The 22,758-nt window shown below is 40.8% G+C and overlaps 1 protein-coding gene across 1 annotated transcript in view; it reads right to left on the bottom strand.

The window, feature by feature from the left end:
* The window catches only part of TPRG1 (tumor protein p63 regulated 1), a 103,584-nt gene extending 97,789 nt beyond the window's left edge, over nt 1–5,795 (bottom strand). The window contains exon 1 of the mRNA XM_044771290.2: nt 5,572–5,795. Within this exon, the coding sequence (XP_044627225.1) occupies nt 5,572–5,793 (222 nt within the window). The 5' untranslated portion in view covers nt 5,794–5,795. The remainder of the gene's footprint in view (nt 1–5,571) is intronic.
* Nucleotides 5,796–22,758: the final 16,963 nt, after the last annotated feature.

Consider the following 22,758-nt stretch of genomic DNA (forward strand, 5'->3'; position numbering starts at 1 on the left):
AACCTACTGAGAGAATTTCAAAGACATATGTGTTTGTTTCCTTGAGCTAGACTAGCCCGGGGCCAGTTGTCACACAAGAAACACTCCTGTCCCCGGCTAATATTTTCCTCTGTCCTGGACTTCTTAACTAGACAGTGAGAGGAGGGGGGGCATAGAAAGGAATGCTCCTAGGGACTGAGACACAGTAAGATCTCTCCTGTGGGTGTCATCATGTCCAGAGAAGGATCACTTTGTGGTAAATAGGTAAGATAAGAAAACCAGCTCCAAATTGTATATGATTTGCAAAGTCGTCTTTCCCTAAAAATGAAAGAAATGTATTTTATTTCATTATTGTTAAGTATCTGCCCTCAGAAAGAAACATCAACTCTATTACAATCTTCAAGGGATTTCAGTGTAAGGAGGGGAGTTGAGAAACCTTTTGCCCAGTGAGATATATAATTTCTAGACCAGAAAGAAGATCACACAGACAATAATACAATACAGCTAACATATTTAGTTGTTCCCAATATAAGAGCAAGACGCTAGGAACCCTGTAGTAAGAGAAGAGGGAAAGGGAGAGAGTGTGAAAGCCAAATTAGTGTCATGAAAGCAACGACATCTTGCCACACAATGGGAAGTCCCAAACCTGCTTATTAAAGTCTCGTTGCTCACAATAGAACACAGGCTATAAAAAGGCCAGGGGGAACCATTAATTAAATATTAAAAGATCAAATAGTTTTAGCCCCATTAGTTTGTATGTAATTTACATTCTCAAGTATAAATTTAGAGATAATTCCCCATCCCTAATCGCTTTCAACTTTCTGATAAGGTATCTGCAAATATAGATTCCTACAGGGAGTTTAAAAATATCTTTCCCCATGCGGATCAAGTATTGTTCCTTTCATAAGAAGTCGCTTTTGAATATCAGTCTCCACAACTAAAGTGATTATCATAATACCTCGAGTTATTAGCCTTGAGGGGTACTTTTGTTCAGAGATGGCACTAGGCCTTTTTTAGATATGTCTAAGCAGTAACAGCAGATGAACAAAAACAGGAGGAAAAGGTTATCCAAGCAGACTGATAGCAAGTGGGTCAGCCCTTCATTATTGTGATGTCTCATTCATTGTCCAAGGCACTGTCAGAGGCAGTGGAGGGGTGGTGGAAAGTGTCAGGAGTCCTGGCTTCTAGGCCAGCTTCCAGTCCTGGCATGGCCCCTAAATTGCTGGTTGACCTTGGACGAGTCATATCTCCTTTGTGTGTTTCATGGGTTGGATTGGATATTCTCTGAGGCTCCTTCTGGCTCTGAGCAAGAATGTTGCTGAGCTATATCAGAAGGGCAAAGTTTCAATAAATAAATAATGGTCTAGAAGACTGAGAGAAGGAGGCAACATCCCAGAGTAACCCATAAAAAAACACAGGAGGTTTAAGGGACCAGATTGACTTCTTTTATGATCTGGTATTGAGAGGTGTGATCTAATTTACGAGATTATAATGCCAAAAATGCCTCTTGTTTGTCCTGAATTAGTTTATACTTCCATATCAGTCACATCTTTGTATATCTAGCTTGAAACTCATCAAACTGATCCTCCTTCTTATTATAGCACTGGGTGTCCACTCCTGGCATCTGAGAAACTGGGTGCCATCCTGCAACAGCAAGCTGAGGAATAACTTTCCTTTATGGGTTAAAAGATATAAACAGGAAACAACCTAAACATCCAGCAAAAGTTAAATAAATTGTAGGACAGCTCCACAGTGGGATATTATGGAGCTGTTAAAAATCATGTTATGGAAGTTACTGACATAAGAAATATTTTGCCTGTAATCCTATTTTGCACAACAAATTGTACATGTAAGAAAAAAAGTAAGAAAGGATATGCACCAAAATGTATAAGAGCACATTCAACATATTTTGGTTAACTTTGAGCAATGGGATTATGGTGACTTTTATTTTGCTTATCCATATTTTCCTTTTTTCTTTAATAATCCACCTCCTGTGAAATGATTTTAGTCTTTTTTTTTTTTTAAGTCAGGGGTTTTTTGTTTTTTGTTTTTTTTTCAGGATTGGCACCTGGGCTAACAACTGTTGCCAATCTTTTTCTTTTTTTTTTTCTGCTTTTTCTCCCCAAACCCCTCCTGTACACAGCTGCATATCTTAGTTGCCGGTCCTTCTAGTTGTGGGATGTGGGACGCTGCCTCAACGTGGCCTGACGAGCGGTGCCATGTCCGCGCCCAGGATCCGAACCCCGGGCTGCCGCAGCGGAGCACACGAACTTAACCACTCGGCCACAGAGCCAGCCCCTAAAGTCTTTTAATAAAATAAAACACTTGACCAAGGAATTAGTCTACTCACTCACGTACTGTTCTTCTGAATTTGAAACATACATACTGTAAATTATTACACTGTAATAAATTGATTTCTTTTTAATTGCTGCATGGGATCATAGAACTATGAATTGGAAATTAGGAAATTGTGGTTCTAACCCTAGGTTTGCCACTTACTAGCCTCTTGGGCAAGTCAGTGCTCACTAATTGTCAAGACATTGCACAAGCAACGGTCCCTCTTTGGGCCTTGGCTGCCTATGAAAACAAGAGTGTAGATTGCTCCTTGGTGCTCAAAGTGTGGTCTGTGGACAGAGAGCATTGGTATTGCCACAGAGTTTATGTAAATGTGGAATCTAAGGCCTCACTCCAGACCTGCTGAATCAGAAGCAGCATTTTAACGAGATCTCTGATGATTTGTTTGCTTGGTAAAGATTGAGAATCACTGGACCAGATCATCTATAGATCTCATTTCAGTTCTGAGAAGTGATACTTTATGATGAATCCTTCATAGATCTGAATCATTCAGAGCCTTGGTCTTATTTAACTGTTCCTTGAGAAAATGAATCGGCTACTTTCACCTAAGTCTCTCTACTGCTACCCTACTAAGCACTCTTACAAAGTTAACTTATTTAAACCTCCATATAATACTGGTATTTTATCCACACTTTGCAGATGAGGAAATTTGTACGTAAATATAAATGCATACACACACACGCACATACATACATGCATTTCCCCCATTTTCTCAACTACCACTACATCAGACCAGATTTGTGGTTTACATGGTAGGAAAACTGGATCATTCCTTCATTTATTCAAAAAAACACTTATCATTATAAATTTCAGTTGAGCCAACAGCTGTATTTTCATTATCCTCACATACATTAAAGCACATTCATTATACTCACATGCTAAAAAGAACTTTTCATATCACGTCTCTTGGTCTGAAGGAGTAAAGGTTGAGTGCCTTAGGAATGCAGTCCTCACGGCTCCTAAGGAGTCCTCAGGTCTACTTTGGACTCACTAATAAGATTAGAAGAAGGCTTTCCTTCCCAAGAACTTATGGTTATTTTCTATACACCTGATAGAGAAGATGCTCTTCCCATGGATCAGAGTCAGACATTAAAAATCCTTATAAATAGGCCATAAATTCAATTGTACATTATGGTAGGAGGAGCACTGGCCTTCCAGACAGAAGATACAGATTCTAGCTCTGGCTCTTCCACTAATATTGTGTGACTCAGACAGGTCACTTCACTCTTCTGAAACTTCAGTATGTTTACCATTAAAACAAGAGTGAGAAACCCTTCCCTGCCTGCCTCACAGCGTTGCTCCCAGGACCTTGACTTTCTAAGCTCCATAGAGCCATACAAATAAAGGCATCATGCAGATAAATACATAAAACCTCCATGGTGGCTTTTGACTGTGCCAATTTAGCTAAGCTGAAACTATATTTTCTAGAATTCCCTTTCCCGTCTGTTTCCAAATTAGGGTTGGCCACAAGAGATGTTTGTGTAAGACTGGAAAGGCAGAAATGAAACATCAGTCATTTTCCTTGCTGAAGATGAGTGCAGGCCACCAGGCACTGTGGCAACTCAGATTCACAGCTGCTGATCTCCTGGCTCACTTGATGGCTTGGGGCAGCACCTTTTGTGACAGTCAGAGCTCCTCCCACAGAGTCTCCTTCCCGTGGGCTAAGTGTGCAGCTCAGTGGAAAAAGATGCCAGTGTCTCCTGAAAGGGACTCACATCTTCAAGTTTAGACTTTGTAAGAGACAGACACAGGTTCCAGTTTTTCCTCATTAGTTCCACTTGGTCATGGGGAATTCCAGTTTGTCCATACAGGTTCCAGTTTTTCCCTATTCCCTATTTCCTCTTCACAACTGCCAACTGGTTGACCTATAGCAACTTCAGGCCTGTCACTAGATGCAAAGACAAGAGATTTGCATAGATTTCTCAGCCAGTTCTCATAATGACACCAGCTTCCAATGATAAATCCCTTATTCTGTATCTCTCATGGGTGTTCGTCTCTCATCAAACCCTGACTGCTACATGATCAATATCAACGGTAAGAAAACTTTAGAGGAATCTTTGATTTCCTCTGCAGCTATATCTTATAACTTAACTTGGCATATTCAATAAAGTTCCCATACTTTGGAAAACAAACCATATGTCCTACATAAGCAAAAAGACTCACACAAACACAGTACAGCACCTACCAAAGCACCCTGCACGGAAGAGTCAATGAATATAGGTGATATGGGTACACGTTATCTTCAAACACACACATAACACATTGAGTCCCCTTGGTTAAAACTTTGTCTTAACCAAAGATACATTTTAAAAGCTACAAAATAAGGATTAATTAATTAAAGCTTTGCAAATAGCCACAGAACCTTGGCCTCATTTATTTATGAGATTAAGTGGAAAAAAATTTTTTCAATAGAGATGTTCCACGTGCACTTGAAAAATGAGATGGTCTCTGTTGCCACAACGCAAATCCCTGATTTTGCCCCCAGTTGATTGTAGCCTATGAGCTAACCACTACTGTGTTGACAAGAATGTTGAAGGATTGGGAAAGAAGATCTATAAGTGGGAAAGAGAGTTCAAGACAAAGAAAGGGACTAGAAACACATTGTCCACTCTCCACTTGATCCAAATGCTAGAAGTTTAAATATCATTTTTTACATCTAGATATACAAACCCGTCCTCATTACCCATCCATCCATTTACTTTCCCATCTCCAATGCACAGGGAAGAGAGCTCAGCTCCAGACTGCAGCTATAGGTTTGGGATTTTAAAGTGCCTGCTCCCACACTGTAATACCAGTATCCCAACATAGACCCTTGAAGTTCAGCCTATTCTCAGCAAGCTTTTTCACTCCATCACCCATATCTTTTCAAATATACAGTAAACACCAACTCTGGGATCACAGCACTATATTCTAGCTGCTCTGGTTCTCTTTCCACAGAACATTAATTGGTTGATGTTAGGTTTAGCATGAACACAGGACTGAGGAGCCAAAGATCTATGGAGGCTGGAGGACCTGCTTCTCCTCAGTATTATCTGGTGATCAAAAATAGACCCTTCCCTTCTCTGAAATTCAGATCCTTCATCTGTAAAATGGAGATAAGGATAACTTCTTCGCAGTTATTATGACTGTTACATGAGACATGTGAGAACATTTAGTAAAACATGTGGTATATAGAAGGATACTAGGATTTTTTAAAGAGAAGTCTTATGTAGTACTTAAGAGCACCAACAATTTTACCCGTGTAACGAAGTACTTCCGTGAGATATAAGGCCGGTGATACGGATTGGGGTAGAATGTTGATTCAGTCACACTTGGCTGTCTTGAAATCTGGCTTGGCACTGGGTCCTTGCCTAGGTCCCCGTCCTCCATGGACAGCTTATCAGTCTCAGAGGGTTGGTCATCTCCTTCTTGCTTCAGAGACACAGGCTGGAATGCTTTGGAACTCCCAATCATTGACATCTCTTCAGCTTAAAACAAGGGAAGAAATAATCTTCTCATTAGAAGAAAAGAAAAGTCACCTGTGCCCTGGCTATGGCAAAACAGACTACAGTGAGCAAATGATGCTCCTGAAACTGACAAACCCACCCACACGTGAACTAAAGAGAGGCATTGATGGATGCAGTTCAATAATGCAAACTCCACAATCCCACAGGGCCATTTACCAGGGGAGAGAAGCAGAGACCCTCTAGACAAAGAAAAGGAGGCTGCAAGTAGTTCCATTTTCTCATCTTTAACGGCAGGGAACAGGCAGCTGAAGAAGGCAAGAGTAATATGAAATAATTACGAGACAAATTCTCTTCAAGATTTCATAGCATTTTTGCTTAAACATCCACCAGACTGAAGCTTATTTAAGAGGTGAAAGCAATAATACTGCGCCTTCTCGTGTGCTACCTAGGTAGTAATAGGGCACAAAAAGCACTTCGAACTGAGCAGGTTTTTTAACAGAAAAATTGCAGTTCTAAAAATTTATCCTAAGGAAATAATTTGAACAAATGCCCAAAGACGTCAATATAGAAGGTTCTTCATCACAACATTATGTCTAATAGCAGAAAAATACACAACTTTATGTCTAATGGCAAAATATTGTGTGTGATAGCAATATTAGACACACACAACATTATATCTAACAGCAAAAGAATATGGCGAAACTAAGAACCCATCAGCAGGGAACTGGCTAAATAAGACGTGTTATACCATACAGTGAAATACAACGGAGTCATTAAAAATGTGAGTGCGTATTTTTATCACAGAACGATGTCCAAAATATACTGTTAATAGAAAAAAGTAAGTTATAAAATATTGTGAATAATGTTATTCAAATTTGTTAAAAGAATTCAGAAAGAAAGACAAACAGAAGAAAGGAAGGAAGAGAGAAAGGAGGGAAGGAAGGAAGGAAGAAAGCTTGGACTTGCATATGTACATTCATTTATCATATGACAGAGGTTAGAAAAGGTCTGAAAAGAACTAAAATAAAATATTAATGGGGCCAGCCTTGTGGCATAGTGGTTAAGTTTGCAAGCTCCGCTTCGGTGACCTGGGGTTTGTGGGTTTGGATCCCAGGCACAGACATGCACACTGCTTATCAAGCCATGCTGTGGCAGCATCCCACATATAAAATAGAGAAAGATGGGCAGAGATATTAGCTCAGGGACAATCTTCCTCACCAAAAAAAAAAAAAATATATATATATATATATATATATATGTTAACAATGATTATCTCTGGAGGGTAGGGTTACAGGTGATTTTTGTTTTCTGTTTTCATAAGTCTCTGGATGCTTACAATGATTGTATATGACAAATAAAAACACAATAAGTTTATTTCTATTTTGTAATATAAGCAAAACAAAACAAAATAAAACAGAAGGCACGTGCTAGCCTAGTGAAAAGTGCTCTCATCAGGCCGCCATTTTCAAACTGAAGCCGGATAGTCATTCCTATGGTAAGCACACTGCCAACACTACGAGGAAGGAGGGTTTCATGCCCAGTTTTGTGAGTTCCTGGGAAAGCCATCTTATTCTCAGGGCTTTCTCGGTGTTCTTAATCCGACAAATTAAATTTCCTAGATTCTTGTGAAATACCAGAAAGTGAGAAACAGCCCCTATCCCCAGCAAGTTGATTCTTAAAATTGAGATTAATGAGAGTATTCAAAAGAGGTAAAAAAGTGTGACCATGTAATTTGTTGCATAAACCTGGACACTTTTGAGCATGCAAAGGGTGCTATTAACAATTATGCCAGGATGATGGGAGTTAACTGGGAATATCTCAGGCAAACAGGGACATGTACAATCATCTGGAGGGCTTTGAATGTAGGAGAAAACACAGTTGGTTAGGGGACTCACCAGGGAGAAGGCCTCTGCAGATCATATTACAGGTTATCTCACTGGATCCCCCCAGCAGCCCTAGGAGGATGGTTTCATCTCCATCTCTCTGGGGATCACAGAGTTGATGGGACTCACCCAGGGCACACTTGGGTAGTTGTGGCAGCACCTGGACACCCATCCAGGACTCCCAACCATGCTTTGAGTCTAGAATGACCACCATGATGCGTGCTGTCTTACAAAGGGAAAGCTTCGCTGAGTTTTAGGTAATTTTTTAAAGTTAGGTGTACAAAGGGCAGAGATTGGCCTATGAGAAATACAAGCTACACAGGAAGAAGCAGGAGAAATTTAATGCGTGTGTGTGCGCGTGTGTGTGAAAGAGAAAGAGAGATCAGTGAGGCACTCTGGCCTCCTGGCAGCTACAGGCTCTATTTATGCAGGTCTGCTGCCTCTATACAGTGGTGGTTGGAAGTCAGTGCATTTCTAGAGTTCCCTGTAACCTGTGAAGGAAGGTTTGTGCCTTTGGAGGAGGAAAGCCTGCTTCTGTATTTGTCACACTCTGTGAACAGGCGCCTCACAACAGACATCTGCGAAAGGCTCCTGTGCCTGGAAAACAGGGAGGATTTAATTAGCAGCGCTTCCTCTCCCCCAGGCTGTCTTCTCTGGAAGCACTTGGGGAAGGGAAGTGGAGCACTTTGAGACTGAACTATTTGAGATCCAGGAAAGAAGGAAACTCTCAGCTCCAGTTAAATTCTCACAGCCACGAGCAGTGCAGAAGTTGAGCCCAGACACCTCCATCTGGAATGATTCCAGCTCTGTGCCAGTCGTAAGGACATCTTTGCAAGGATAAGGAATGTAACCTCTTCAATAGCTTCCCTGATAGGAGAGGAGTGCCATGCATCTGAGCAGTCCACTCCATTCCTCATCGCCACCTGTTCAACAAAACATGCCCTTCTATCCCTGCTTAAACAGACTGATGGGGTTCAGGGCAGGCCACCCCAAGATGCGCCACTCTGGTATGTGGACTATTTAGAGCTGAACACAATAAAGGTTCAGAAGACTGAGGAAGGACATTTGGCCTTCTCCCCAACTGCCTAAAAGAATTTAGGATAGAAGGCCTGATCCAGGCAGGAGCTAATACCATGAGATAACTATCATATAATGTAAAATGGTGTGATAAGAAAGGCACCCACAAGCCCATTTTATCGAAATTCTGTCTCAGGCCACATTCTCTATAGGTGGCCCAGCAAAAGTTGTCTAACAAACATTTGCTTTTGCATCTCCATATGAATTGCCTTCTTCCCCTTTGAAGTCCTAAACCACTATCCCCAACATCCTCCCTTGTCTTTAGCTGAAGATGGTATTTAAGGTGGCAACTTTGGCCCTTGTAGCAAATTGCTCAGTTTTCCTGGGTTTCTCCCATATTTACATGTTATTAAACTTTGTTTTATTTTCTCCTACTAACCTGCCTTTTTAATTCTTTGACCAGTTATGAGATCTGGAGGGAACGGAGTTGGGGGAGGGAGTCCTCCCTCTTCCCCTATAAGACAACATACATCGAAATATTAAAAGCATATTAATACTAGTAACAAATCCAGTGAAAACAAGATGTCGCCATTGCTCTTACATGGATAAATGATGCCTTGCAACAGACCCATCGGAGCCATTTAGAATTGAAAAGGATCATTGTTCCCTAAGATTATCCAGCAAATTTATCTTAGCATATAGTGAACAGGAGTGTAAAGGCAGTACAATTTCCAAGGGAAACAGACAGTCAAGGCTTAGAAAAAAATGATGTATACTTTTTGACCTAATTTTATCATTCCAGGGAATTCATGGAATGAAAATTATCCTAAAGAAGGAAAAGACTACAACATTAATTGCTTATTCTGGATGGTGATGAAAAATTGGAAATCATCTAAACACCTAATGGCCAAGGACTCACTAAGTCTGTCCAATTGGTGTTGTGCACACACTTAAAACAGCAGGTACAAGCACTGAAGCAGCATGAGAGTAAAGGATGGATTTTCTTGGGTGAAAAAAATCAAAGACCAGAATTTTCCCTGGTAATGATGATTTGAATAATTTTTACATTGGTAAAGACTAGAAGGGAAATATTCAGATTGATTGAGGTGGTTGGATCATAAGTGAATCTTTGCTTTTTAAAAAATTTAAAATCATGTGTGTGCTGCTTTCCTAATAAGAAACAAAATGTATGAATAAATGCAAACTCAGGAGCTTTCCGGGTGAAATCTGAAACTGGCCCCCATACCTGGAAGGCAAGGAGAGACCGGAGAAAGAAGCAGACCCTTCCACATTGGTATGTGGCAGGTTTAGTAAGCAAGGAAACTTACACGAAGGCTTGTCTTGGGTGTCCGCAAGACAGCAGATCTCCACACTGGCCCACCAGAAACTTAAAACTATATATAGAGGCCTTAACTGGGTTCAGCCACATATACCATCCAGATGTTCTCAACAACACCTTATTCTCTCAAGGCTGCATCCTTCAAAATGACTCCCACTGTGGGAAGAGTGGGTAGAACCTAATTTCCAAGGACAGGAAGAGGGTGAGGAGCTTCCCATTGCCTGGGTCACGTGGGCCAAACAGAGGTCACGTCCTATCAATGACCTCCTCCAACAAAATGCCAAATAAAAACCTAAAGAGGCGCTACCCTTCCTTTGGTCAGACAATAAGAATTCTATATTTCTCAGCTGCCAGCAAATGCAGAGCTAAATTTAATACAGTATTGCAGTAAATAACTTATTTCTGGATCCTGGTCTAGCAGACCTGCCTCCTTTGTGTACATGCTTTCATCTATCTCTTTGTGACTTTTTCTCATATTTCAGAAGCATATAGTGCATAAATTACAGCTAGAGAATTATCGTCTAGTCCAACTCCTTCATTTTGCAAATTTTGGAACACTGAGGTGAAAGACTTGCCCAAAGTCACACAGCTAAATAGAATCAAAACATGAAAGCAGGCTCCTGGACTCTAGCTCACCATTTCAAGTTGTAGCACTTACAAGCAAAGTAGAGAAGCAACTATCAAACGCACGCACTGGTAAAATGGAGACGCTTTTGCCAAATGGCTGCTGCCAGTCAGCTTTGCTTTGCTGTGGAATTGGCCAAACAGCCCCCATGAAGCAGGGCTCCTTCCCAGCTTCTCCCCCATGAGCACCCGGCCTCAGCACTGCCCGATGAAGCTTTCTCCCACACCTGGCGCTAGGCTGACTTACCTTAGGAACAGCAGGCACAGTGCCTGGGTCCACAAAACTTTTAGGGCCTCAGGAAATGTTTTAATTTATTTTAAAATCAGAAGGGAAAAACTGTATTTCATGGTTGAATAAACGTTTTCATTTTTTTCTCATATCAGAAAAAAAGTGAAATTGGTAGGGTACCCAAAATCTATTACATTTTGCCAAAAGCTGAAATAAAATAAAATATTGAAATATTTAAAGTTACAGAAACATAAGTTTTAATATTACATTGTTATAATGGAGAGGTCCACAAAGGCAAAAGAGTTTTGGGCTCGTGGAAGTGATAATGTGGCCCCGACTCACATCTTCATCCTACTACTCACATTGCCTTCTTAATAGTTCCATTCTGGGGCTCCATGCTAGACCATCAGAGCTAGAAATATTCCCTCGTTCCAGCACTTTCCAAACTCTTTATCCTGGAGGAGTCTGTTCCACCACGTACTGGAAATCTTCTGTCCTGCAGACAAACTGTGCAATCTTAAGATAATTATTTTTGCTTTCTTAAACTCTCAGAGATCCAACATAGTCAACCCCCTATAAATATTTGTTTCCCAGAGAAGTACATGAATAACTACCCTGAGAACTTCAGGGTTTTTTCTGCTTTTTCTCCCCAAGTCCCCCCAGTACATAGTTGTATGCTTTAGTTGCAGGTCCTTCTAGCTGTGGCAAGAACTTCCAATCACCGTGAAAGGAGAAGCTGGAGACACCGAGTAGCCACAACTCCAGCCAGAGACAAAGAAAGGGGGAGTTTGGGGATTTTTTTCCCCCTCTCACAAGAGTTTAATAAAGAACAGCTTGCTCATAACAGAAAGTATCATAGTTTCTATCAAGAAGACAGGATTGACATTAAACAGAGATACTGGTAAAACCCAGGGCTGTTTCATGGACAACCTCTTCTCAAGGGCTATGCCTCTCTTCATTTCTTCAACACTACCTTCCCCCTTTTCTGATCTGTTTTAAGAAGTTCTTGGCTCCTTGCTCTCTCTGTCTCCCTGGCAAGCCTGCACAACCCATCTCTTCCTTGCTTTCCTCACTTTCCGAGTCTGTCTCCTGATATTTCCAAAAGTCTCCAAGGGATTTTTTTTATTTTTAATTCTTTTTGCTGAGGAAGATTGGCCCTGAGCTAATATCTGTTGCCAATCTTCCTGTTTTGGCTAAGGAAGATTTGCCCTGAGCTGACATCTGTGCCAATCTTCCTCTATTTTGTATGTGGGATGCCCCCACAGCATGGTTTGATGAGCAGCACATAGGTCTGCACCTGGGATCCAAATCTGTGAACACTGGGCTGCTAAAGGAGAGTGCATGAACTTATCCACTCTGCCACTAGGCCGGCCCTCCACTGGATGTCTTTTAACGTATGTAAGCCACTGCAGGTATCTGTGATTTCCAAAAAGCTCTTGAAATGTTAATAGCTGGTTGAATGTCCCTGTTACAACCTCTCTGGACTCCTGGGAAGACAGACTGCCTAGTTAGGAAATACTCATCTATTCTAACCTCCACATTTTGTAAAATGAGGAAACTGAGGCCCAGATGGGTTATGCGTCTCTCCTAAACTCCCACTCACGTTCATTAAAAAAGAGTTAAAAACAACAGAGAATGAAGTTATGGCCACCACAGGATTAAAAATACTATATCCAGAAGAATATTTGTGGGCCAACTAGGAACCTAGAAAAGTCTATGGTTTGTTAACAAGAACTGCTCCCCTTACACAGGTGAGGCAGTGCCTGGCTGGGAAGGAAGCGTGGGAGTTAGTTCCTGTGGTTTGTGTTGCACTCAAAGATGTCAACTGTGCTTTTCTGATGGTGACATCTCTACCCACATGAAAGGGTTAACATTCTTGAGACACAGCCCCGAAATAAAAATCCACTTTTAATTTTGACATTTTGTAAAGGTAATTTATGTGAATTTATGTGTGCAGCCTTTCCTGAGTCTTTCTGTGAGAACAGCAGAGGGATGTGCGGTGGATAAGTAACAATACTCTAACACCTTGAAACTCTCCAACAAGCCCTCCTCTGTGCCAACTGAGATAAGAAAATTGGCAAACAATTCTTCACAATTTTGCATTTTGTACATTAGTGATAGCATGCCAGCGGGGCTGCTCCATGTCTTGCGGGAAAGTCGAATTGATGGAGGGTCTCTTCCCTCCTAGCTCAGGGCCCTCTGCTCTGCTACTAGTACTTGCACTCAGCAGGGGGTTGGGGGAGAATTCAGGGCCAGGATAAAGAAATGTGGGTCCCCACTCCCTCTCTCACTCATTGGGTAGCCCCGGGCAAGTCGCCTGCCCTCTCTGCACTGCAGCTTCCTCATCCACAAAACGAGGGGCCAGACTTTCTGGTTTGCGAACTGTACTCTTGGAAATGACTAACCCATTTTAATCACAACAGATCCGTTTATCTGTTTATGGACGTCTTCTGAAGCTTTCATTTGGGGCAAAAGATGTGTTGAAGTTTGAAAGCTGTTGGACTAAATTATTCCTAAGTTTACTTCTAGCTCAATCACTTCACAAGACTTGATTGATTTTTCTCCAGCGCTCAGAGCATCTCATCTTCATTATATGATTCCAATCAAGCATATTATTACCCTTGTGATTCCAATGCTATAGGGTTAGAGGAAGAGGATTGTGATGGCAGTTACAAAATTGGGCACCGATTGTGGAGATGCTGTGGTGCTTGGCCTCTGATTTCCCTCTAATGCAAATGGACACCCACACTGACCTGAGATGCTAGGGACATCCACTGTGGAGCATTGGGCACCTCACCCAGGCCAGGGTCAGACAGGTACTAGAGCCTCAATAATTATTCTTGCATTTAAGAAGGGAAAAATTTAGAGTTTTGCTGAGCTCTTCACATAAGATACTAAGTTTAGAGGGGTTTCCTCAAAAATATATACAGAAAATAATTGATAAAGACAAGGAGATATTGACTAAAGAACTATGTGAGATTACAAATCCCTTGTGACTCCTTGAGATTAATTTTCTTGCACGTTTCCATGAACACTTCCAGCACTCACCCAGTTGGGGTTATGATCGTGCTTGAGTTCCCGACTCCTGCAGCATGTGTCACGTCGTTCTGTAATCACCATTTACTCTCCTGTCTTCATTCCTGGGCTGTGAGCAACTCCAGAGCAAGAACTGTGCTGCACTCATCTTTATAGCCAGCACTTGGTGTGGGCATGTACACAATAGGCACTGAGTTCAAGTTCTCAAACGGATGGATGGATGCTCTGCTTGTTTCTCTGCCGGATGTGAGATCTGAAAGGCAAGGCTTGTCTCTGATCCATTGCTCTTCCCACATTACCTCATACCTAATACATGAGTGCTCAGTAAATGTTTGTGGACTGAGTAATGAAACTCTACGTGAGGCATGAATGGAACCATCTTCTGCACACAAACACTTACCCTCACAGAGACACACAGAGAAACGCATGCCACAGTCTTCCATCTATAGAAGGTCATAGTCTAGTGGAGGTGAGGGAAACATAAGGGGATAATTGTAGACTGATGTGATAGAGCCATAATAGGCGAATGTGCACAAAACAGAATCGAAACAGAAGATGAGAGTACCAGGGGTGAGGGATTGAGAGTGTGGAAGCACAGAGGTGTGGAGAAAGGTGCCTCAGACCCCACTGCTTATTGGAGGATGGGCAAGGACATTCCAGGCAGAGGTGTGAGGTGTGAAGAAGAGGTGTGTTCAAAGGACAGCAGGTCGTATGGCGTAACTAACTGAGATATCTGCTGCTCACCTCCAGCACCCACCCCTTGATGAGCTGGTAACACTCAATTCAAACTCCACTGTCTGACAGGATGAAAGTCTGAAATCCTCCTCACACCTTCTCGGTATGCCCTTCTCTCTGCTGTCACACCTCCATCACTTATGGTCAACCCAAATGCAGAGTCTGGGCTCAGCACTGTAAGGATTCCACTTGCCTCAAGGACCTCATGAGATTAACAACTTCATTAAAGATCGAGAGAAGTCATGGAGAGGTGAGTCACATCATGTGTGGTCCACTTTGCACCATTCATCTGTTTCTTCTCTCTCCAGGGTAACACTTTCTTCTTTGTGTGTGTGTTTGCTTATTATTTAAAATACATATCTATTTCATCCACATATCCAGGTCTCTCAGGTTTTCCCCTTCAACATCCCAAATAAATGGAATTCTCCCACAAAGATAAATTCTGGAAGTAGATATTAAAATATACCTGTACAAAGATTTGTGAGTCAGGGGAGAGTTGACTAGAGATGTATTTGAAAAAGTAGAAAGAAGCCAACCTGTAAGGCAGGCATCAACTGTAAGGACTTATCTCAGGCAGTAGCAGAAGTGTCCTACTTTGCAATAGCCTGACCATGAAGAGCCTAGGGCAAGGAGGGAACAGAATAGTGGTGGCATTCTTGGGAGGAGAATAATTAAGCCAACATTACCAACCTCCTCACACCGTCTAAAAAACAAAAAAAGCAACATTTAAGGAACTGACCAGAATAAAGATGTTGGTCCTAGTGATGTATTTTGCGGGGCCTACAAGCACTCAGATGTTTTCTCCATGTACAAGTGAAAAAGAAAAGAGCAGGGAAATCATGAGAATCAACCCAGGTCAACAATTCAGCCTGCAGCAGCCATTTCCTTCTCTCTCCAAAGTAAACAGGATTCCTGATTTTGAATCTGCTGATTCAGAAACTAGATGGTGACAATGCTTAGAAACTAGAACAAACCTCTTCCCCAGTTATTGGGACGTCCCAGGGGAGTGTGTGGATTATGTCTAATGGCGACTACTACCTACCCAGCATTAACCCTGGTGCCAGGCAGGAGCATTAGCACACATTTCACCACCAGATGCTGCTGGCTGGAAGCTTTGATTAAGGAAGTTGTCCCAAGGCCTGGGTTTCCTGCTAGGCCAGCCGTGACTTCTCACGTATGGATTTCATGAAATTTATGGAAAGACATTTATTCAAAGGCTGACAATTGTATTTTTCCCCGAAAACAACAACTACAGCCTTTGTTATTTTAATGACATTTTTATTGAAATACAACATGCACTCAAAAAGTCAAGTATGCAGATCAATGAATTATCATAAAAATAAACACACCCATGTAACCATCACATAGTCAAGAAATACCATATTACCAGCACCCTGACAGGATTACTTTTCTCAAAGTGAACCTTCAGTTGGGTTTCACATGATAGAATTTGAAGGTGCTGCTAGACATTTTAGATATCATCTAACTCAACATCCTCATTTTAGAAGTAAACGAGATGCTCAGATGGGAGCAGGGAAATGACTTACTTCAGCTCATAAAGCGAGTTAGAACTGCCAGGGTTTCAGGTTCCTCTTTCCTCTTATTGCTTCAGATTCACTGGGAAGGCTTAGCTGACCTACAGAGCAAGAGAAACCTGCTCTTCATGATGACTCCTTTCCCCAGCAGTCTGAGCTTAGCTCTCTCCTATCCCCATAAAGCCAGGCTCTGAAGAGCTGTCCCCAAGACACAGCTCTAAAACCCAAACAATCCATCAATTTCCCTCTGTCAGAGTCGCCTGGTATATCGATCCCTGGTGGAGTATTTGTTAAGTGAATTCATGAAGAGACACTTCAAGGTATCAACAGATGCTTTTCAACGGGTACTCATCTCTGCTATTTCATTATTTCATTATCAGATTGGTCATTCTGACCCATAGCCTAGGGAGATGACTTTCCTCTTTTCTAAAGATGTTACCACATAGATGGTGAGGGACCTCTAACTGTCACATGAGGAATGGTGGAGGGAACTGAAGAATTTCAGATGAGAGAAAATGTGGACACTGATCACTTTCTTCAGATATTTAAGGCTTGCCAGGAGGAAAAAAGCACATTTATTCCATTTGATCTTAGACAGCACAAGAATGGATGGATCTCTTGTTTTTCATGACCATGCTTCTTAAAACATGGCCCACTCTTGCTGTCTCTACTTAATTTTATCTCATTCACACCGTAACCCATAGAAATCTGCTTTTCAGTCCCAGCATACCTTTGAAACATTCTCAACAAAGTTCTTTGGACTAAAGCCAATAGATACTTTCCACTCTTTATCTCCCTTGATCTTTTTGTACTGTTGACTGCTCACATCATCCTTCTTGAAGTTCTTGTGTCCTTCTGTTCCTTGGAACTGCAGATTCCCAGCTTTCTTTCTACTTCTTTGTTCGTGGCTTGTAGTTTCCTTCATGCAGACAGCTTATTTCTCACATGCAGATGTTTATCAGAGTACACTCTGGGTGTTCTCTCTAAGCAATCTTCTTCGTGCTCATTGTTTAACCATAATCTATAGATCTATGACTCCCACATTGTATCTCCAGTAAGATCTCCCTCCTGAGCCCCAAATCCATCTACATAACTACCTACTACACGTGTCATCTTAGTTGACCCACATGCACTTCTAACTCATCACATCGAAAGAGGAACTCACTGTCTTCTTACCTTCCCCATAAACTTGCTCTTCCTTTTTATTCCAATTTCAGTGAATGAGAGCAGGTTGCCCAAGTCAGAAACATGCCAGATTCCCTCTTCTCACCCAATACTTACTGATCAGGCATCTAGTCTTATAGGTTTTAATTCCTTAATATCTTCTGAAGTCTCTACTTTGCTCCATTCCTATTGCCATGCCTTAGTTCATCTCTTGAGGATCATTAAAAGTCGTTCTTACTGATCTCTCTCCAGCGTTACCCTCTTCAATTTATGCAGCACACAGCAAGGAGACTAATCTTTCTAAAATACAAATCAGATTGTGTCACTGGCCACTTAACCTTCAGTGAGCCCCACTGCACCCAAATAAAATCTGAACTCCTGGGCATGGTAAGCAAGACCTTCATGATCTGAACCCTATTTACTTGTATGGGTTCATGTCTTGCCAAGTCTCTTCCTTCCCTTTTCTTCTCCGTCATCTTCTCCCATCTTCCTTACCCCGCCATAGCACTTATACCCTATGCTTCAGCCATACTACTCTACCTTTAGTCTCACAGATCCACCACACTCCTTCTCATTTCCTTTACCTGATAAGTCTCACTGCCCATCTTGCCTCATCTTAGAAAGTGGCTAGAGGATTCTCTGACCCATTTCATCTCACGAGTTACATGCCTCTCCACTGTTTCTCCTTGTAGACCATTCTTATCATTATGACAGTACTGATCATACTCTGTTACAGCTACCTGCTAACTTGCCTTAACTTTTACATTCTCCTCACTAGTACAGAAGATCCTTGATGATAGGGTCAGGGTTTTGTTTTGTTTTGTTTTGTTTTTTATTGTGGTATCCTTAGTATCAAGTAGAGGGCATAGAAAGCATTCATTATGTATTAGCTGAATAAATGGATCCATAATAAATATCTTCACTCTGTGGAGCACCCATGACAGAAAATGCAAAAGAGATTCAACTTCGAGAATCTCTCTCCTCAGATGTGATGGAACCAGTCCCGACAAGAGAAAATTTGAAACCCTTTCTTCTAAACCAGGTTCCAAACTCACCAGTTCCCACAAGCGTAACATGGCAATTCAGAAATGTAATTTTTCCTTCTCTCCAGGCACCATGATCTTCTATCAATCAGTTCTTTACTTTTCGCCTGTGATTGGTCTCAATGAGCAGATTGTGAGTTCTGTGAGGGAAGGAATCATGCCATCATTTGTCCTCTCGGATGCACACAGAATGTGTAACCCTTTGTGTAGCACAGTGAGGTCAGTCACAGCAGATGTCACAGAAGATGTCTGCACCACTAGAGACAGACAGAAAAAAGAAAAACTGACTTCTGCCTTACACTTTCCTGAGAGATAAGTGACAAATATGAGAGCCTTTCCTGAGAGCAGGTCTAGGGATGAAGGGAATAGAGGGGAGGCTTATCCTGAAGCCAAAGGGCAGTGTTCAGGAGCAAGCACTTGAAAGGGGTGGAACGACACCAGAAAGAGGAGCCCAGGGTCTTAAAAACAAATACTGCCAACTTCTCAGGTTGTCGGTCAGCATAACTGAAGGGCAATCTGTATTTTAATAATGAAATATACATTAAACTCCTAAAATAGTGAATGCTAAACAAGACACCAAATTGGACAAAATAGTTAGATACAAGAAAGTGTTAGAATAATATCATTCTAGGGTAACTTTGACCCATTTCCACTCCATGTAGATGAGAATGGTAACACCTGGAATTCAGCCTGTTCTACAAGATTCCTGGAAGCTCTAAACGGGTCCAGAGAGCTCCACCCAGAGAGAGAAGAGGAAAGAGAGTTTGAGCAATAGGAACAGCTCTCATTAAAATAATGAAGGCCAGGACACAAGTATGGAGAAATGAAAGTAGTTTTGTTTCAAGAATGACATTCACATTCATTCTAAGTTGATTTAGGAAAAGTGGGCTTCCAGGATACTAAAGAATAAAAGCTAAAAAAAAAAAGTTCCTATTACCTTGTTGAAGGTAGTTAGATAAAAGACACAGAGGAGGAACAACACATCTGTCACAAAAAGCTCTTTCTTTTTCTGTATTTCAGTAAGAAAACAAAACAAAAAATAAAAGTGTATCGAAGAAAATATAACTGTATATGTACATATGTGAATAAATAAGGCCGGAATACTGGAAAGAAAGGATAAATATATGTTTATGTGTTATCTGCTACAACTCCCGTTAAAGCAATGAGCAACATTAGCCAAAATAGACAGTAAAAGCACTGAGAAAATTAAAGTGCTACCTGTGATATTCACTTTTCTCGGTTCTGTGAATATGCATCTCAAGGCTGGATTGTTGTAGAGGGATAATGTTTGCTTTTGATCAGTCTTTCTATAAATGTGTTACTTCAATTACCAAGTGATCAAGAGAGGAGTAGAGTATGGGGCAGGGAAAGATCAATCAAAACAGTCCTTATTAAGTGTGGTCAGTAAGGCCATCTTCATATATTACGTGTACATACATGTCATAATAAGACCTCTCAACTTCTATATCTGTGAAAATGTGCGTGTTGATGCCCGTCCTGCTTATTCTATGTGATTTTTGTAAAGATGAAATGAACAAGCTGTGAAAGTACTTTGTAAGCAAAGAAGCGCCTTGATCTTGTATCTTTTGAAGAGCCATTAGCATGTTATCATAGAAGAAGGAGCAGGCAATAAAATGATATCTGAGCTGAGGCTGTTGGCAGTCCCTGAAAGATGCCCAAATAAAAGTGGGGCTGCCCAAAGCTTTCAGGGAGCATTTATTCCTATCTTGACAAAGTCAAAACTACTGGCAAGTTGTAGGAGGTGAGAGGGAGGAGAGGCAACGTGTTTAGACCAGGTATGTGCCAAATCTTTCCAGAAGGCAATTGTTCCCCTGTCCCTGGGAATCAGAGAAACTGAAGCCCACAGGGCCAGAATCTCATGCTGCCCAAGTCACCTGTATACATGCTTCCTATGTCGATTCCTGCCTCTAGAGTGTCCCTTCAGAACATAAAAGCAGTAAAAGATCATCTTATATAATATTTCCTATTTGTAAATGGAGAAATTCAAGTGTATGGATGTTTTACGACTCCATAGAGCTCTCTTTTGCCATAAATGTCACCAAAAGTGGGTTAGCCCACAGTACTACTGTTTGGCAGTGTCTCTGCATCTAAGAACTTCACCTGAACATTCATGATATTTTTAAAGAGATCATTAGATATTTGACATGTCTCCAGAATATATTCCCAGTTAACTATGAGGGAAGTTCTATCTTTCCTTCTTAATGAGCTGGAGCCAATCCATAATACCCAGTAGTATTCCTAGTTAATATTATTCATTACTTCTCTTGGATCCCATCTACAATAGGCAATGTCAGGCTCCAAATGCCATTCATGTTTGACTGTGAAACTCTGTAATTCTCCCACCAAAGCCCAGCCAGTGGATAAACTTATTAGAAAATGCTACAGAGAGTAGCTGAAATCAACTCTTCTGTTGGGAGTGACTGAACATAGAATCTTTAGTTTAGGAGGGACATTATATATGCCAGTTCTACTTCACATCAAGTATAGGCATCTCTAAGATTGTTAGTTTTGTTGACTAATAATGTTACCTAACTCTAGATTTAGGTTTCGTGATAAAAAAAGTGGGATTAACCGGTACATCATTAGAAGCTGTGCTGGTATATTTGAACATACGAAACAGAGACATCATTTAAAATAAGTGATATCTCTAGCTATCTTTTTAGCTCATCATCTTCCAACGGCAAAACCAAGTGCATCCTTATGCCAATGCCCTTTTTAAAAAGCAATGTTATTTTGTTTATAATTTATTTATAATAGCTAAGCTATCTAAATGTAGTTTAGATAGAATACTATGTAGCTATTATAATTAATATTGTACAAATACAATAGAAAGACATCCATGGTATACTTTTTTAAAAATCCAAGTTACATGTACAACCAGAAGGACCTACAACTAGAATATACAACTATGTACTGGGGGGCTTTGGAGGGATGGAAAACAAAATCCAAGTTATAAAATAGGACACAGCATGATCTTAGTTTTGTAAGAATAAAACAGATATGTATAAAAGAAAGTTTACAAGGAAATCCACCAAAATGTTAACACTGGTTTTCTCTGGGTAATGAGATTATAAATTTTTTTTTTGCTTAGTTGTATTTTCTAATTTTCTATGATAAAATTGTTATAAAGAGGATATCATGAGAAAAAAAATTAGTTCTAGTCTAAACATTTGCAAACTTAAATGTTTTTTAAGCAGTCACATTTTCATCACAGATTTCCCATTCTCCAGCACCCACCATCAAGGAAAAAACAATTTCTATTTCATGGAGAAAATACATCAAACTTTGGCCCTAAGAAATTCTCCAAAAATTAAAGTCAGAAGAAGACTAAAATTCATATCCAAATAGAGACTATTTCCTGTACACAGATAGGTGGGTTATTGGGTAATGACTTTTATCTGCCCACTGATATGCAAAGGCGGCATTCAGGAAATAAAATCAAAAGAAGCTTTGAGAGATGGAGAAAGATAGTGTCTCTTGGGCAAGTTTTATCATAAGAAGTTACGAAACTGCTATGTAGGCCAAGAAGTTACAAACTTGTTATGTAAATTATATGAGGGAGAAAGGTAGGGGAAATATTTGTCTTAGAGAAATAAGTCCAATGCACTTCCCATGAATAGATCTTCTGAGAACAAAGCCCTTAGTTACAGACGGACTGGACAGGGTAACTTGGCAGAAGTTCTAGTTTTCCCAGCCGAAGGTCATGGCAAGTGTTGTGGAGTTGGAGAAGGAAGAAGTGTCAGTGACTCTGTTTTAGAGTGCCTGATGGAGCAGTAGTGAGCGGGAACTGTCAATGGGAGACATTCCACACTAACCTGACTTTCCTGTAGGCGAGATTCAAAAGCATTGATCTGAAACAAACTAGAGTAGAATTCTTTCCTTCCCTCCTCCTGCATTGTGCCAAAAGAGTTAGAAGTCATAATATAGCCCATCTCTCTTTGAGAAGAGGTAAAGAAAAAATGCCTGGCCAAGAGAATCTGTATCCCAAAACATAGCCCTAAATTTTGTCATCCCTGCAAACTCTTCAGTGACTCTTCTGACATCGGTACTTCTCCTGAAAGGCATCCTCTCTTTTAGTAGAGATGACATTACTTACATGGTGTTGAATAAGCTTTTTTCTTTCTTTTCCTTTCATGCTGTTTTTTAATTCAATCTTTGCAAAACTTTAATTCTTGTTTATTTTCAGTTAAGCTTCAATCCTGTTTGGGAGCTCAGCCAATCAGTAGGAGTGGCTAAGCCACACAATTTAGCTTCTTCCATTGGAGCCTGAAAGATGTCTTTATTTTTGATTTAAACACAACTTTGTGGGTGATGTATCAAGATCACTCACCTACAACTCAAAAGCACAAATG

The sequence above is a fragment of the Equus asinus genome, chromosome 5 (assembly GCF_041296235.1).
Source record: "Equus asinus isolate D_3611 breed Donkey chromosome 5, EquAss-T2T_v2, whole genome shotgun sequence".
In the NCBI taxonomy this organism is placed as follows: Eukaryota; Metazoa; Chordata; class Mammalia; order Perissodactyla; family Equidae; genus Equus; species Equus asinus.